At 40.1% G+C, this 17,168-nt stretch overlaps 1 protein-coding gene across 3 annotated transcripts in view; it reads right to left on the bottom strand.

Annotated features, from left to right (window-relative positions):
* Positions 1–17,168, bottom strand: part of DPP10 (dipeptidyl peptidase like 10) — a 433,982-nt gene that overhangs the window by 37,540 nt on the left and 379,274 nt on the right. For all 3 annotated transcript variants that reach the window (XM_064717808.1, XM_064717810.1, XM_064717807.1), the window contains exons 8-9: positions 3,546–3,666; positions 705–859 (exon numbers count right to left, since the gene is read on the bottom strand). In XM_064717808.1, the coding sequence (XP_064573878.1) occupies positions 705–859; positions 3,546–3,666 (276 nt within the window). The remainder of the gene's footprint in view (positions 1–704; positions 860–3,545; positions 3,667–17,168) is intronic.

Here is a 17,168-nt window from a genome sequence, read left to right as displayed (position 1 = left end):
CTTGCCCTGAAATGCCAGAGGAGTACCATATGGACCCCCCAGAAAGGAACTCAGACACTTTGTGCAAGGGCTGGATAAACTGATCAGCTGTAAGATCAAAACAGCAGATCTGGAGGCAACTCACCAGAAAATCCCCAGAAAATGAGAAGTGATTTCAGGCATTACCCCTATTGGGCTGTTCTTTCACTTGCCAGAACAAACCTAAAAAACCTTCTCTAAATCTTCTAAAACACTGACAGTTCTAATTTTTTTTCCCTTTTTGATGGCCATGAAAATATGTTACTGTGGCTTCTCTTATTCAATGCCAGTCTGTCACATTTATTAAAAACAGCACAATCTACTGAGATCTCTGTATCTGTGAAGGAACTTGCCCTGAGCTCTGCACACAATGTCTGACTCCAGAGCAGCTGGGGCTGGATCTTTTTCTTATACAGTCCTTCAAATGCTTTATCTTTCTCTCTGAGGTGCTGGATTGATTTTACCAAGCCAAACACCAGTGATGAAATTACTTAAATTAGTTTCTCTGCTGTCCCCTCACCTGACAGTTTATTTTCAGGTAATCTACTGAAAAAAAATATTATTTCCTCAAAAGCATCATGAACAAAACCAGCCTGTTACTGGCTGGAAACACTCTTTCTACATGGCTGAATATTATCAGTGACCTCAGAAGAGGAGGTGGGGGGGTGTATTCCCACTCATCTTACCTTAGGATATGGATACTGCTTTCCCTTTGGATACAGACCTCCTGTGAACCTGGGAATGACCATGTTGGGCACCAGAGAGTCATTGATGGTCAGGAAGGCCAGTCTTTCCCCATCTGGAGACCACCAGTGGGCAATGTGGGAGTGGAGAAGTTCCTCTGCAAAACCAGATTTCCTTAGAGTCCTTACAAAAATTCACACACAGTGTCCAGCTTGTTCAGCTGGCACCAAGTTGCTTTCCCTGTGCCAACTTGAAATGTGTCTGTTGCAATTTCAGTAATTTCACATCATCCTGCCTTGAATGGTTGGATAATAAGGAACATTGAAGGAGCATTTTCCTCAAATGCATACTTCCACTAACATCAATAAACCATCTAAATATGAAAGATTATTGTTACTGACATATGCTCAGTTCTATTGCATTCCAATAAATGTGGTTACTTAAATTTAAATAATTTAAAATAATTTGGGGGTTTGCGGTATTTTTTGTGATTGCCATTTTTTTTCTTCTCCTCTTAATATAGAACTTCAGTATCCTGATTTCTCTGAGTTGTGGCACCTGATAATATGCAGAAATTCACACAGTCATATTTATGTAATCAATTTTGGAGTGCAATTTTCTTGTCTCAGTCTAGTGGACGGCTTTAATTTTTGGGAAGTTCAGTTCTTCTGGAGTGAAACACTCTGAAAATCTGAACCAAACTTTCTTATAATTCAAATTTTATTTGCTTTCCAAATGAATCCAATTCTCCAAGAATGTCACTCGATGTTTTCTTACATTTATTGTCAGTCTATATCACCATAAAAAGAAACAAACCAGAAGCAACCACAGGTGCAAAACCCAAACTCCTGGAATCCCAGCAGCTCCTGAGCAATTCTGAATTCTCCCTGTACAAGTCTTCTGTTTCTACTTATGAAAACACTCTGAATTTTCATTATGTATTTGATATGTTAGCCTGCTTTGTAAGGATTTTTTATTTAAATCTGGAGAATTTGGCTGGAAAACGAATTGAGAATAGTGTACCAGGGGAAAAGGCCTGACTGCATACCTAATTGGAGAGCCTACCTTACAAAACTACTTAAACTGTCAATAGAGACTCTCCAAGTTGCTAATTGGATTCTGAGGGTTCTGAAGCAGCTTAATGGGTTGAATTATCTAAGTTTAGGTGAAATGAAGCTGGGACCTATATTCAAAGTCATATATTCTGGGTCATGCTTCTCTCCCTGGCTGGATAGCTAAAACCTTTTACACAGGAGAAGAGCAGAGAACGAATGGTGAATATCAGATAGCAGAAAACCACAATGATGTTTGCTTTAAAATATTACTGTTTGCATTTACACAAGGTTATTCACACAAAGAAAAGCTATTCCCAAATGCTTTGTAAGGTAAAATGCTAGTAACAATCTCATGAAAAGACAAAAGAAAACAAATGAGGTCAAAGGAGGAAGAGTGCTTGATTCAACTGAAAATGTCTCAACTGCACTTGGAAAATATTCAGCCTGCTCAGCTTGTGATGCTGTTAAAAATCTGCTGAAAGTGGAGCAGTGCTCCAGGTTAATGGGAAAGGAGCAGTGTGTTCCTGTGCCAGCAGACACTGGGGTTCTCCAGCATGTGCAGTCTCACCCTGACTTCCATGGTGTTCAGAGCTGAGAAGGGCTCACTGCCTGCCTGCAGACTAAAAGACTTGGAAAATAATGAGCAAAGAAGGACTCTTCACTAAAAGAAGGTTTTAGGACATGATTCATGAGGAAGGCTTTGGGATCATCTCCCACAGCACCTCAGAAACTTTCTAGTCTTAAACAAGACAACTTTTGCCTCTCCTGGCTCTCACTCTTATTAATTTCTTATTAACTTATTATTAACTCTTATAAACTTCACTTTGTTTTAGCAAAAACTTGATATATTACATCAAGACTGATGAGTTATATCTGCTTAAATTCTTCAACCTGCATGCTGTCATGTAAGATTTTAAGATTATTAAGTGCACATAAAATTATATTCCTTTTAAAAAATGTTCTTTTTTTGAAAAATGCTGCCACATTAAAATATTTCAAAGCACTAATGGAAACCTTGGAAGTGATTACCTATCTGATCACTTTACAGACTGAGGGATGCAGATTACCATTTTAACTTCAGAGTTCACTTGGGCAGAGATTTGAAAAAAAAACCCATGGTGAGCTGTTTGCCCACAACTACTGCAATGCCAAGAGGTGTGGATAGACCATTTTTAAGGTGAAGTTCTGGGCTGCATGGCATTAACACCATTACTAAAAAAACCTCTTCACATGAGAAATTTCATACCTCAGGTAAATTAACACCAAGCTATTTATCTATAGAATAGTGTAGATGAAATGTGTAATAATTTTAAGCTGTTATACCAAGCTAGATAATTTTCTCCCTTTTTTAAATTTTTTTCCTCTTAAATTTATCATTATGTTAAAAGCATTTTGGGTACAGAGAGAAACATTCTGTGACTGCAGAAGACAGACTGAGCTATCCCCCCCTCGAATCTGGGTGCCCTTTTCTGTGGGGATGTTTTAACTGTAAATGGATCATCACTGCTGTCCCTAAAAGCAGCCAACTGAGTCCTTTCCCTGCTCACTTTTACATGCTACCAAGAGTGCATGTGCTACATTCTAGTTTGAAATGAATTCTTCTTTCTCAGATGCAACCAGCAGCCAATACAAAGAATGAGCAGATACAAAGGCAATCTTGCAGGAAAATGAGAAGGGAAAGGAACAAACCCACCCTCAGCATTTTCTGGAATGAAAAGATTTGTGCTGTTGGGTCTGTGCAAGGACCTTGCATCTGTTTTTGTAAGCAGATATATTTGTCCAGCTTACCTTCATATAGCCAGTCTGTAATTCCATTAAAAATAATTCCTTCTTTTCCTGAGGATGTCAGGCGCAATGAGCTGCTCTTTACATCAGGCTGATAGTAGATGTTATTTTCAAATATATAAATCTGGATGAGGTAAGAGAGATGGAGAGAAAACCAACATTTTGGTAGATAGAAATGAATGTTCAGCAATGAATACATAATTTCCTCAGGCTCAGAACAGTCTACAGAATAATTCAGCATGAGTTTGCACCAACATTGTCTTCATATTCCATTTTATTATAAAATTGGACAAACCAAACAAACTTTTAATACTTAAGGCAAGCAAATGCTTCCTTTGAAATTGTCTTTCCAGTTGAAATATTCCTATTCATGTTAAAAAAATATTATTGCATTCTTAAATATCATACAGGAGACAAGTTTTATAACAGCTGAATGAATAAATAAAGAAATTTTCATCTGTTTTTTTAACTGTGAAATGAAACACACTTCTGGAATGACATACAGCACAGTACATACATCATAAATATAAGTTACAGCTTTATATCAGGGTGTGAGAACACATTAGAAAAGCAAAAACAAATAGCAGCCTGCTTTTCTCAGCTTGTTGATGACTTCTGACTGACACACCAATGCTTTACCTCAAGTGTACTACATAAATGCTCTTTATTTTTCAACTCTGGGCTTCTCATCATCCTTTTTCCTTCTTCACTGCCACTCATTAGCCTTGTCTGCTCTTTCCCTGCTCACTTTGTTGCAAAGGGTATCAAGTTCACCCATTTTGTGAGGCTGAGCTCCAGGTTCCCTGACAAAGTGCAATAAATCACAATGGCCACGTGTGCACTTGCACAGCTTAACACCAAAACCAAAGCAACAGCAAGATTATGCACCACCTCAATTCACACTGAGAAAAGGCATCTGTGACAGGACTGAAGAAGCCAAATGCCACAGAAGTTTTTGTTACACCATTTCAGCACTGTACGCTGATGATATACAGTGTCTCAGGGAGCGGAACAGGAACTAAATATATTTCCACCAAAGACTATTTAAAAAGCCTGGTCATTTATCATTCTCTCATACTTCCAGAATACACGACTTATGGGAAAATACTAACCAAAGAGCAAAGTTTTATTAGCACTATTACTGCTGTTCCCTTTGCTTCTAAATTACCATCTGAAATAGGTTTCCCTATGAGTCTCCAAACTAATGATTTTTAGCAGTAGCCATTTCATGATTTCTGCTGCAGAAAGCTGTAAAGCTGAGGTTTTTTTACATTCAATGAGCAATGCAATGATTTTAACCAATACTGGGAACAGAGGGTGACTTGGAAGTAAGTCCTTTATGGCCAGATATCAAAGCTTAGCAGTGAGTTCAAATCTGAAGCAACAATAGATGAACCAGTTTGAATAATCCAAAATATACTGAGCTTTATATTAGTACAAAGAATTTCATTTCTGGGAAGCTGATGTATCACTCAACATCAACAGCAAAAGAACCACGAGAGAACGCTGTATCAAATGCTGGATGATTTTTAAAATAACATCAACAAGAACTTCCTGTAATGTGTATTTCCACACTAAAAATGCACTTTTATTTCTAACATAAAAGAAATTAATACAAACAAACCCAAGACATGTTTAACTGTTTATAAAATAATTTTGCAAAATATTTTTTATTTATGTCAACTAAAACTATTGCTAACATACTCCATTACAGGTAGACTAAGCAGTGAACCATCCTAATAACTATTGCTTCCTATGAAGCAACTTCTTACTGAGAGCTGACAACCCCTTCTTATTGAAACAGCAGCTTTCAAGAGGTTACCAAAAAAGCTTACTTGGTCAAATAATTCTATTTTATTTAATCTTCTTTAATTTAAAAAAATCTAATTGATTTTTGAATATCAGGAGTGTGATTTTTGCTTCTCTCCCCCCCCTTTTCAGGCTGTTAGTGTTCTAAATAGTGAAGATACCCACACTGTCTTGTCTCTGCAGTGAAAACTTTCATTTCAAATGATCAGTGACAAAGCACAGGATTAAGAATTACTTGTTTTATGACTGAACCCTGAGAAGGTTTTTAACCCCGAGAAGGCTTTTAATCCTGTTATTACTACTTATCAGGCACTGCTAATTCCATTTGACAGATCCCAGTTAAGTAAATATCTCTGAAGGATGGTCACTGTTGTGCCACTGATTGTGGCTGTATCATCTTTATTCCTCATTCATTTCATAAAACAGCTTTGTCTCCTAAACCAGTTGTCAGCCACCCTCTGAACATCCTCACAGTCTTAGTCTACTCTATCATCCAAAGTTACCCCTCTTTCCTCATCACTCCTGAAACAACTTTGAAACTGCTTCAACTTTGAAAGCTGCTCCAAACCCCCAATTTTTCTTGCATGTACATACTTGAACATTTTAAAGTTCTTGAAATGCTTCAAGGTCAGACAGCAGCTCTGTCCCTAGCAAGACTGGAGCTCACTGATTACTGAATTTAACATTAAGAAGGAAGAATTCATGTTCCTTTGCAGAACATTTATGAAATACAACCATTCATGCTCCTCAACACAACTAAACTGCACAGCAGTGCACATGGATGAGGGGTTGGAGCTCTGGCAAGTGTGGCTCTGTACTCACAGCCTGCAGCATTCCTAAAGATCTATTTCCCCTGCCTGTAAATCATCTTAGGAAGATTCACCATTATGATTAGGCATTTAATCTCACCTGTAATTTTGAATATTTGTTGTATTTCAGGAGGTGCCATTTTCCAGAGGAAGCCCCTGGGCTGCTGTTTGCACGGACAGATTTGCACCCTTCCTACAGTGACAGAGCCTGACCCCTGCAGAAAGGGCTGCCTGCATTCCCCTCCACCCCTGACCATGCCGAAGGGCTCATCTGTAACTATTTAACCCATTCACCACTTGGAAATAAGGACTTGGGAGTTAAAATGTTGATTTCTGCAGCATAACAGGCAGCAGAGGTGCAACAGAAATGGTAACATTACTGTGAAGGCTGCTTAGTCATGGCCTGAGAGGCTCTCCCTTCTCTCTCAGTGAATGCAGGCAGTGGATTCAATTAAGGACAAGGACTTTGTGCACCCACAGAGCCCAATCTCCCATCAGTCTGCAGCCAAGAAAGGCATTTCCAAAAGACAGACTCACTGTGAATTATTCTTCCCAGTATAATACTTATATGATACAAATCTACCTTACACATAGCTCTAAAATACCGAAATTTTAATAGATCACCCCTTAAAATTAATCCTATTTTCAAGATTGTGAGTAGATCCTGGTGCTTTCACCTTGTACTTGCAGATAGAACAACAGCCAGTAGCTAAAGGTGGTGTCAAATGTGAAGTGGCATAAGGAGAAAAACACTGACTAATTTATGAGAATTATCAAGAGCTCACAAACTAAGAGAAGAAATGGAACTATGCCTCAGCTGAAACATGCAAAAAAAAAAAAAAAATCCAGCCCCAGAGGAAGGGAAGCCCTTAAATGACAAGCCCTTCCCTCCCTGCACAACACCTGAGATTCTTTTCTTTGCTTCATGTATTTTTCTCTTTCTTGCTCAATTTAAAAATCACCAATGCCTTCTGATAAAACCTCCTTACAATTCTGCTTTATGTTACACTAAAATTTACTTCTAATTTTTTTTTTCAAAAGCACAGAGACTAGATGAAAGTTTTTATTTTTTAAAAGGGAGCTACTCCTGCTGATTACTTACAGTTCAAGAATACCTGGAAGTTGAACTTATGAGCCAAAATTTGGTTTTCGAAATTGAGTGAAAGAGAAAGAAAGTGGCTGAGAGAGAACTCAGACAAAAACTTTTCTTATAAGAGAGACTGAAATTTTCCAACACTGCAAGGCAGATAACAAATAATGACCCTGGAATAAAAATAATTTATTAGAACAAACAAAACCAAACAAATCCTTGGAGCACAGTCTTGCAAACACATGTGCCTTTCCTGATTTCAGGAAGTAGAACTGAAGATGTGCCCAAAAGTTTCCAGGAAGGGGACACAATTCATCACCTTGTATATTGTGTTTTGAGCAACATCACGTAAACCAAGATTTCCCTTGCTCATCTCTCTCCACTCAGGTATATGGGAGCAAGTAATAGTAAAAGGCTTTTCTTAGTATACACTTGGGTCTATTTACTACATCACAAGTACTAAAATGTTGACTGCAACTACTGAATCTTCCCAAACTGCTAAAAAAGGAGTTGCTAACTGTGTATCAGACAGGTATTCTCAAGAATACATCAGTAGCTTTGTGCCCAAAAAAGCTTTCAGTGCTTTCAGGTATAATGATAAGAAAGTAAATTGAAAAAGGCACAAAGTGGAACCAGGATATGCTACTGTATGTGGAAATTATTTTTACATGTTTTTTTAACCTCTTCTCCTCTATCCATCTTTCATGAGTAGTCTTAAAACATTTAAAGCAAGTTTTAGCTGAGACCCTCAGCTAATACTGCTATAAATGGGGATGTCAAAATCGACTACCTTCAAAATTATGTGACTTTGTGATTTCTTAGAGATTTTGCACATCAAGTCTTAAACCAAATGGAGAAAAACCCCACAGAAATTCTTTAATTATTGTATTATTTTCCAATTAATGAAAAACACCTGCAAGAATGTTTTGGCTTAGTGAGATATTAATTATTGATAATGATCACATTTATTTCCACTGACTGTGAAGAATCTGAGACCCTGCTTGCCCCAATATCCTACCTCAGCACTAATCCTCAGCACAAATCACATTCTTCCACATCTGGCATCCTCTAAACCATTTTTTCATAAACCTTCTTCTAAATGAATTCTTTCCAAAACATTTATTTACTGTTTGCAGCATGTTTCACAATTACAGGATTTGCTTTCAGGCTGAGGTCTGGAGCAGAGCACCCAGTCCAAGTTAGCTACAGATGGCAGACAGCTGCGAAAACAGAGACATCCACTCCCCAGCTGAACAGCAAACCTAGTGCCAGTAGCTGGAGAGGCCCCCTGTGTGTCTTTAATCATTTCAAACACTACAGGCAGAGAAAAGCTGCTAAATTACAGAAAAAATACTACACTTTTTCCCTTTTGGTCCTCCACTGAAGCCTCCAGCATGGCCATCCACACTGAATCCCTCCTGGGATTGCAGGGCAGCATTTCAGTGACCTGCTCTGCTCCAGCTGGGAAGCAGCATCAGCTTACCCAGAGCAGGTCACTCTAAAGACCACGTTTTTTAGGTGGAGGAAAAGCAAAGCTGCTCTGTTCAGCCTGGAGAAGAGAACACTGAGAGAAGACCTCACTGCAGCTACAGCTTCCTTGTGAGGGAAGAGAAGGGGCAGACATTGAACTGCTCTGCGCAGTGACGGGACCCAAGGAACAGCCTGAACTTGTGCCAGGGGAGGTTTAGGTTGGGTATTAGAAGAAGGTTCTTCCCCCAGGGGCTGGTTGAGGACCAGAACAGGCTGGAAGGAAAGAAATTGTGGAGTGCGGGTACAGGTATTGTTTGCCATTACATGGATTCATCAGGATGAACACCTTTTTCAAGGAAAGTGCCAACCTAACTCTAAAGCTACAGAGCAGATGCAGCTGGAAAGGAAACAAAGTAATCTGTATCTATAAATTTTCGGTTAGAAAAAAAATCTGTGCAACAAGTACTTTCTGTACAGGTGAGAGTCCTACCTGTGGTACAAGAAAATAATCAGATTCTTCCACAGAATCTTGGACCAATAATAGATAAATAAATACTCCAACCTGGAACAACTTCAGCACACTCATTTAATTCCCCAGAGAACGCGACAGTCTTCCTTACCTTTCACACTGAAAATATGAGCTATGACAGGACTAAGAAATTTCTGATTATGCCCAGAGGGAGACCTCCAGGCATTCAGGACATGCTTCAGCCACAGAACTCCTGCTAATGACAGCGCTGAAGACATCGCCCCACGGCCTCTGAGGAGGCAGACAGACATTGCCCCATGGCCTCTGAGGAGGCAGCCAGACATTACCCCACGGCCTCTGAGGAGGCAGCCAGACATTGCCCCACGGCCTCTGAGGAGACAGCCAGACATTGCCCCATGGCCTCCTCAGGCAGCCCAGCTCTGGCTGCATTCCTGTGTCACCTCAGTAGGGACACACATCTCTGTGGGCAGCACACATCTCAGAGCCCAGCACTCCATGGAACAGAGGGCTGAGCTCCACTGGTGGCTCTCTGCAGAGGGCTGAGGACATTTCTGCTGCAGAAACCAGCGGCAGCCACCTCATGTCCCACAAGGCCCACCTGGCCCAGCACGCACACCATGATGGCTCCACCTCAGCATAGGCCCTGCCAAACCTGCTGATTCCTCAGCATTCTGCACAATCCCACCCCTCCTTGTGACACTGCCAGCCAATTAGCTGCATAATTAATTCTTCAAAAGCTTCAAGATGCTTTTCCATCTGGGCTTGCCTGTGACCATTTGTTCCGTCTCCTGTCTTGCCGTACATTAGTCAGGGCCAAATCAAGCTGCCCCCCCAGTCGGACCATGTTGTCATAAGTTAGCTAAAACTATATTTTCTTCATGCAGAAAAGCTCAATATTTATTGTATATGTTATATTTCATAGAATTGTTAGAAGCTAGATTAGCATTATTATCACTGTTTAGATTAGCATTATTATCACTGTGTTATATCTTATTAGTTGACAATACATTTACACTTAGCTCATTGGTCGGTACATGGTATTTTGCAAATTTTTCAAACTTTTCTATTTTTAGTTAGTTTACATCCTTTTTCTACTGATTCTTATGGGACAGATCATATTGTTTATACAGGTGTACTTGTTCTTCACCCTAGGAATATATTGTTGTGTTAATGAATTCTCATTTTCAAGGTGTTTTCTTATGGGAATTTGTAAGCTATTGTTAGCTTAGCTGAAGTAGCAGGGCCTAATCCATATTTTATAAGACTTTTCTAACATTTTGACCTGTCTGCAACAAGATCATTCACTAAGATTTCAACATGAGCTGTGCTTTTTTCACTAACAACCATTAATAAAAACAATATCAGCTATTCAGGAGCAGAACAAAGTCAAATAAAGAATATTTTCTTAGTTGCCCTGCAAATATTGTACTTTTCTCTTCAGAGATTAGACCACAACTTCTCCAATTTCAGGGGCAGTGCTAAATTTATACTGCATGATAACATGTATGCACACATATATATTGTATATATCCGAAGAGTAGATGCCTTTTTGTTCTAAAACATTTGGAAAGTCCAGCACAAAAATGGTCTTGCATAGAAGAAATGAATAAGTGGCATATTAAATGAAATAATTAATTTTAAAATTATTTAAAACCCATTTTTATTCTAAAAATTTGGTTTCAATTCCTACTGTTGCTTTCACCATAATTATGGAAAAATGCAGATATCCATTGACTTGAAAGTTCCTTTGACTCGTAAGTAATATTAGAACTAACTTTGGATTGCAGGAAGAAATTAAAATCAAAGCCCTGCATCCACATCGAGACAATTTGGTTGCCAGTTTTCAACAGCTGCTGTTAAGGTAGCAAGTTTGGTTTTCATTCAAGGATTTAAAGTATTTGTTTCTACCTTCTGGTTCACAGATCTGAAAAATTATAGAAATAGCTCCACTTCAGAAATTTACAATTAGTTTTCACCAATTTAAAAACTACTGCAAATCACCCATAAGATCTGTCAATGCAATAGCTTTCAAATGAATACCTGCCTTGGCATTTTCTCTACCACCATTCAGCATCCTCTAAAGTTCTGACAGACAATTTTTTTTCTGAGAGCCACTGATTATGTTATTTTTAGTCACAATGTAAAATCTGCTCTCTCCAGTCCAAACTGAGCAAACATTTTCTTGTCATCTGTGATTTCACTTACAATACTCTTAGGACTCACAGACTTAAACAGATTGTCAGACCATTATTATACCCACTGTTACAGAAGATGAGCACCCCTTCCTGCCCTTTTTCCTTGCCAAAATCTTATTTACTTGAAGCAGATTCCTGCTGAAAATCAAGGTGTAGTTAAGATTATGTGTTCTGAGTATTTTTTCTTCTTCTTTTTTTTTTTTTTTTTGCCTTTCACAGAAAAGATAAATTCTCATTTGGGGAAGAAAATATCCAGAAGGACTGGGCACACAGTGTTAGACAGGAACAGTTGTTTGCTATACTAAGCTAGAAGTTCTATGATGGCAATCCAAACCTCCTGGCCTCCTCTGGGGCCCAAGAGTCACAGGGCACATGGTGGAGAAAGCCACAGAAATCCTTCAGGGCTCTGTTTGGGAGCAGGAATGAGGTGGCTTTTCCTGTGCTCTGTGCTGACCTGGGGGTGAGATGTCATTTGGCCCATTTTTATCTACAGCTGGAAACTCCTAACTCTGCTGGCACTCAAAGTGCCCAGGGTCAGGACAGCAGGTACACCGCCAGCCTTCCTGTGACAAGGCTCTGGAGTATTTCCAAATCAGGACCTGATTTACTGCTCCACACAGGTGAACTGAACACACAACGTGTACAAAATCACATGGATAAACCACATTTGTAGGAGGCACTTTGTTGGAAAAGGAGCAAAATCAAGGGCTCGTGTCTGCCTTTCTTGTCCACAGGAATCAGATGTGGAAGAAACTTTGTGGTAATGAATAGAACACTCACTCATTGAGAGGCAAGTGAAATGCAGGGTGGCAAACACCCCAAACACTCATCATGCATTTCACTGCTGGGACTGATTATTCTGCTAATGTCTTCCTTACAGCAGCCATCTCTAAATCCAAAGAGAATTATTATATTTTAGATAATAAAAACCACAGAAAAGTGGCTTATAAAGCTTTCATAGGAATGAATTTTAGGAGGTTAGAATACTCTTTAGTGACTTAGCAAGTTACAATTACGCAGACCTCTTCCAAAAGCCTTTTATTTTTTTCTCACATCTTACAAATTTTCTATACAGTTCACACATGTTACAGGATGACAATTTCAAGGGAAGTTTTATAGGATTGTATTGCAAAGCAGCTTTGTTTCCTATTCCTTTCACCTACAATATATCTGTGGTCTATTTAGATTGTGAGCTCTCACAGACAGGATTGCAAGCTACAGTTCTGATCTAGTTTGCAATACAGCTGCTTTGCAAGTCTCCAGGAGTGCATAATGGCTCTGATCTCTTCTCTGCAGATTTTTTTTTTCTTTTGCAAGTCAATCTATACTGGTACAAAGTTTTCAGAGCCATTCAGCTCTGACTTGCTCCAGCTCTTGCCCGACAGAGCACTAAATTATGCAGGTACTGGGCACCATGAACTACCTGAGCAATGCCTGACAGTAGACAAATTTCTGCCATGTTCCAAAAATCATCACCATTGCAAATGAGGCAGAAATGAAATAATAGATAATAACAAAATTATTACTATAATTGTAAGCAATAAGAACTATATTCACTCTTAAAGGTACCAATTTTCTAAAGGTTGTGATTGACCTGCACAATTCTATCAGAGGAAGCTTTCAAACCTTTAGATTATGTTGTAATTAAGGGAGAGGGGAAGTAGCTGTTCATTAGGAGACATGGAGACCTCAAAGCACAGACACCCCAATGTCATATACTACATTTTTCTGGTGTCAGTTTCAATATGTTAATTTTATTTTTGCAGTAATCAAGCTGCCAGACACAGCAGAAAGAACAGAATACTGAAGCACCACTTTTCTTCTGCCTAGATTAATGCCACTGCATCACAGTAATGTGTTAGCACAATGGTTTCTGAACAACCACAAACAATCTACAAGGCTATTATATTTAATTGCTATTTAAATAGTTTATAAATCTACTGTAAACAATAGCAAGGATGCACTCATAATGCAGCTGTAAGATTAGTTACTAATGCCATGACATAAACCAGGCCATGAACTCAGACTATCAGCAACTCCATGGTAACTCTGATGTTTATGTCCTTGATTTCCAATAAATGCAGGGAAGCGTTGCCCTCTTTTGTTTCAACACACATTAATTATGTTGCCTTTCCAATGATATTGGATCATGATGCTCACTAAATTCACACCCTGCCTCATCCAATGACAGCTTACCCAGGAGAGCAAACATAGTGTAATGTGCTATATAAATAAAATCATATATAATATCTGAACTACAACCTACACAGAAAGCTGCTTCATAAATCTGCTGCACAGATCACAGCAAGACTGCCTTGCCCCCAAGCTGATGGTCTGGATCTGCTGCTTCCTGCCATGGAGCTGCCTGATCCAGCCAGTTCTGCTGGCTGCAGCACTGTGCAAAATGTCACTGAGGATTGGGCTGCTCAGCCCTTTGATCTTTGTCTAAGTGATGTGAAGAACAGACTTATCCAAAACCAGTGCATGCTCAGGAATTCACACTCCTTCCTCACACTTACTGATTGCTTCTGACTAATGAGCCAGCATGGAGCTTATAACAAAATCATAATCTGTCCTTACCATAAAATCTTTTAAAATGATCTCTGGTTATTTCAGGCTCATCTTACACTGATATCAAGCATTCAATTATGCCCAGACTGATCAATCCATAACAAGCTAAACTGAAAAATTTTCAACCTCGTTACTCCAGAAAGAAAAAAAGCAATGTTGGGAGACAGAAAAATATCTAAGCAAATTGTAAGGGCTTGGTATCAGAGGAGGAACCTTCTGTTTTCTTTGACAAAATGTAAGAAAGTATCATTACAACTGCAAGAACAAAAGTAAAAAGGTACAGAATCGAAAATCCTGAGCTGTAAAGTCATATTTACATTTTCTGCTATTTTTAGGTTGGTGGGCAACCCCTGAGAACTTTTTATGAAATACAATAGACCAGGCTGCCTCTGAGCATTTTCTACATGAGAAACCCCAGCAGAGTTGAACACAAAGGTTTGTGCTTTCAGCTGCTATTGCTGTACGGGACATGTGCCTTCCTCTCCCCACTGCACACCGGGTTCAAGTTGCCTGTTGTCTTCATGATGGGCCAAAATTTTACTGGATGGCATCCACCTGTACAGACTCCACATAGCATATCCAATGCAAGAAACAGTTTGTCTGAAAATATCTCATTAGGAATGAGACAAGGAGGAATTAGGAAATATTGACTAGTTCTTAGAACAGCACATTTGCTTGGGACAGTTTAGTATCTGGGAAACAACACTTGAAAAGAACTATTTGCTTTCCTTCCACACAAAACTTTTCCCTTCTATTTCTATAAATGTGCTGTTACCTACCATAAACAATGAAGACATTCAATGCATTGTTTTCTCTTAGATATCAACAGAACACCTGACTTTTTGTCATGGTTTGAGCCTGGCACAGAGCCAGTGCCCCCCATGAAAATGCCTCACCCTGGTGTCTGCTGTGAGATGTGACCAGGAATAAGCAAAACAGGCTCCAACTTAAACATAAAGAACACTTTATTACCTAAAACTACAGGAAAAATAGGGAAAGACTATAAGGAAAAGAAAAAAATTGAAAACCTTACAAAAACCACTTTTCCTCCTCCCCACTCCCTGACTTTCCCAATCCAATACATTCTCTCAAAAACACCAACTGCCCAGCCCGGCACGACACTTTAGTATACTCAAACTGCAGTTCATGAAGAGGAAAGGAGTCCTTCTTGTTCCATAGGCTTCTCCTGGAAACACACTGAAACCTCGGATGCTTCCTTGTCACTTCGGCACCGCCCGGGGAAAAAAAGTCCTTTTGCCGCTTGTGACATGTTCCTTCCATGCCCAGTGCTCTCACCACCGAGACATGGCCAGAGCTGCTTTTAGGGTTGTCTTTCAAGGATGCCTTGTCTCACTCCAAAAAGGCACAGTCTCTGCTTTTGGGACATCTGTCCCCCCCATATTTTTCCAACCCCCTGGGGCCGGGGGGTCCTCACGAATGAACCCTCCTGGTTTTGAGGCACTGCCTCCCCCTAAATGCAGTCTGTGTCACAGGAACAACTGAGTCCATGGCTACAAGAAAAAGTCCAGCCAAAAGGCCACTCCAAATCATCTCTCCCCATCCAATCATCTCCACAATCTTCGGGCCAAAGTCCTTGTCTCATCTCATCTCTCATCTCCCTTCTTATTCAGCTTCGAGGAGGATTAGCATTTTTGCAAGGCCCCAATCATGCAAGAAAGGGTTAAAAGTTTTCAGTCTCTGTCTGTCCTGGGACGAGATGATACTCCCACACGTGCTGCTGCTGCGGCCGGCCGCTCTCCCTCCCGGAGGGTGGGGGGGGGGGGGGGGGGCTGGCCGCCCGATGTCTCGATGTCTCTTGGGGCTCCGCCACCCTTCCATCCTTGAAAGCCCCTCAACCCCCACCTCTGTCCAGGCCCCTGGCCTACCGCATGGCCGCCCCTCCCCCGCCCAGCAGCAGCGGGCTGGGCGGGGAAGAGATCTGACCTCTTCGCCCGACGATGTCCCAAAGAGGAAGTGCCAGGGCAGTGCCTTGCTTTTAACCCCTGTGTATTCTCGGAGGTGTGTCCAAACCCCACTGGCCACACCGGACGCCAGTCTCAAACCCAAAACCTTCATTGGTTTGACCACAGCTTCCCAGAATTCCCACTCCTTCCTGGTCAAACCATGACACTTTTTAATCCTTATTCTCCAGGCCTTGGAGCTGCCAGTGGAGATACATTCCCCACAACTACACATCCACAAGCAGTTCTTTGCATTTCACTGTCTGATCCAGGCTGAGTCAGCACGAAAGAATAAGTCACTTTAACACAGTGCAGCCAAAGTTTAATCAACTCTGATTTTCAGCACAAACACAGTGGGGAAGTCATAACCCCACTGTAGGGAAAAAGAAACAGGCAAGGACATTTATGGGCTGGTGATGATGGAATTGAATGTCTCTTTTTCAAGAGGGACTTGGCTAAAATAGAGAGAAACCGCCAGAAGAACTGAACATACCCAAAGTTGTTCAACCTTGCAGAGGAGGACAGTCACTATGACTTCCACTGACAGAAACCTGTCTATATTTCTGATGGATTTTATGTGCTGAATAAGAAAATAGATTGTAACATACAGCAAACAGAACCTATAAATGGAAGAGGTGGAAGAACCCTGCCACAGAGCAAGAGTTCGGTGGAGTTTGCCACTTCAACCTGTTCCTAGCAGAACTCTGAACCCACTGGTACCATCACAGAAACTCCAAAGTCTTTTACATGTCTTCTGCAAACACTTTACAAAAGGCAAGTAAAAGTCCTGTTTCAAATTGATTAGAACCTCTGCCATATAACCTGAACCAGAAAGGCATTAGAAACCTTCAAAGTCTTCTGTTTTGACATTTGGATGCCTTCCTCTTTGGAATCTTCCTTTTCCAAGGTGTTAAGGAGCATAGAATATAGCTGCTTTCTTGGTTTTTTTTTTTACTCTTTCTTTCTATTTGCCAGATAAAACTTGTTTACATTACATTACCAAAAGATGGATATGATAAATATTCCATCCCATCCTGTGGTGCATCTTTTTTTTAAACACTGAATATTAAGTGAGTACATGATTATATCGTCCAGGGACACAGGTAAGCATACAGTGGTTTTGGGCAGGATTTTGGAGTTATATAGAAATACAGTCCATAATAAAACCCAATCTTTTCCAACTCTTACTTTAGCTAAGGATTCCATCAAATTTCAACCTCTGCTTCACAGT

This window comes from Zonotrichia leucophrys, chromosome 7, assembly GCF_028769735.1.
Source record: "Zonotrichia leucophrys gambelii isolate GWCS_2022_RI chromosome 7, RI_Zleu_2.0, whole genome shotgun sequence".
In the NCBI taxonomy this organism is placed as follows: domain Eukaryota; kingdom Metazoa; phylum Chordata; class Aves; order Passeriformes; family Passerellidae; genus Zonotrichia; species Zonotrichia leucophrys.
Note: the sequence above shows the minus strand (reverse complement) of the source record. Positions and strands in the feature narration are given on the sequence as shown.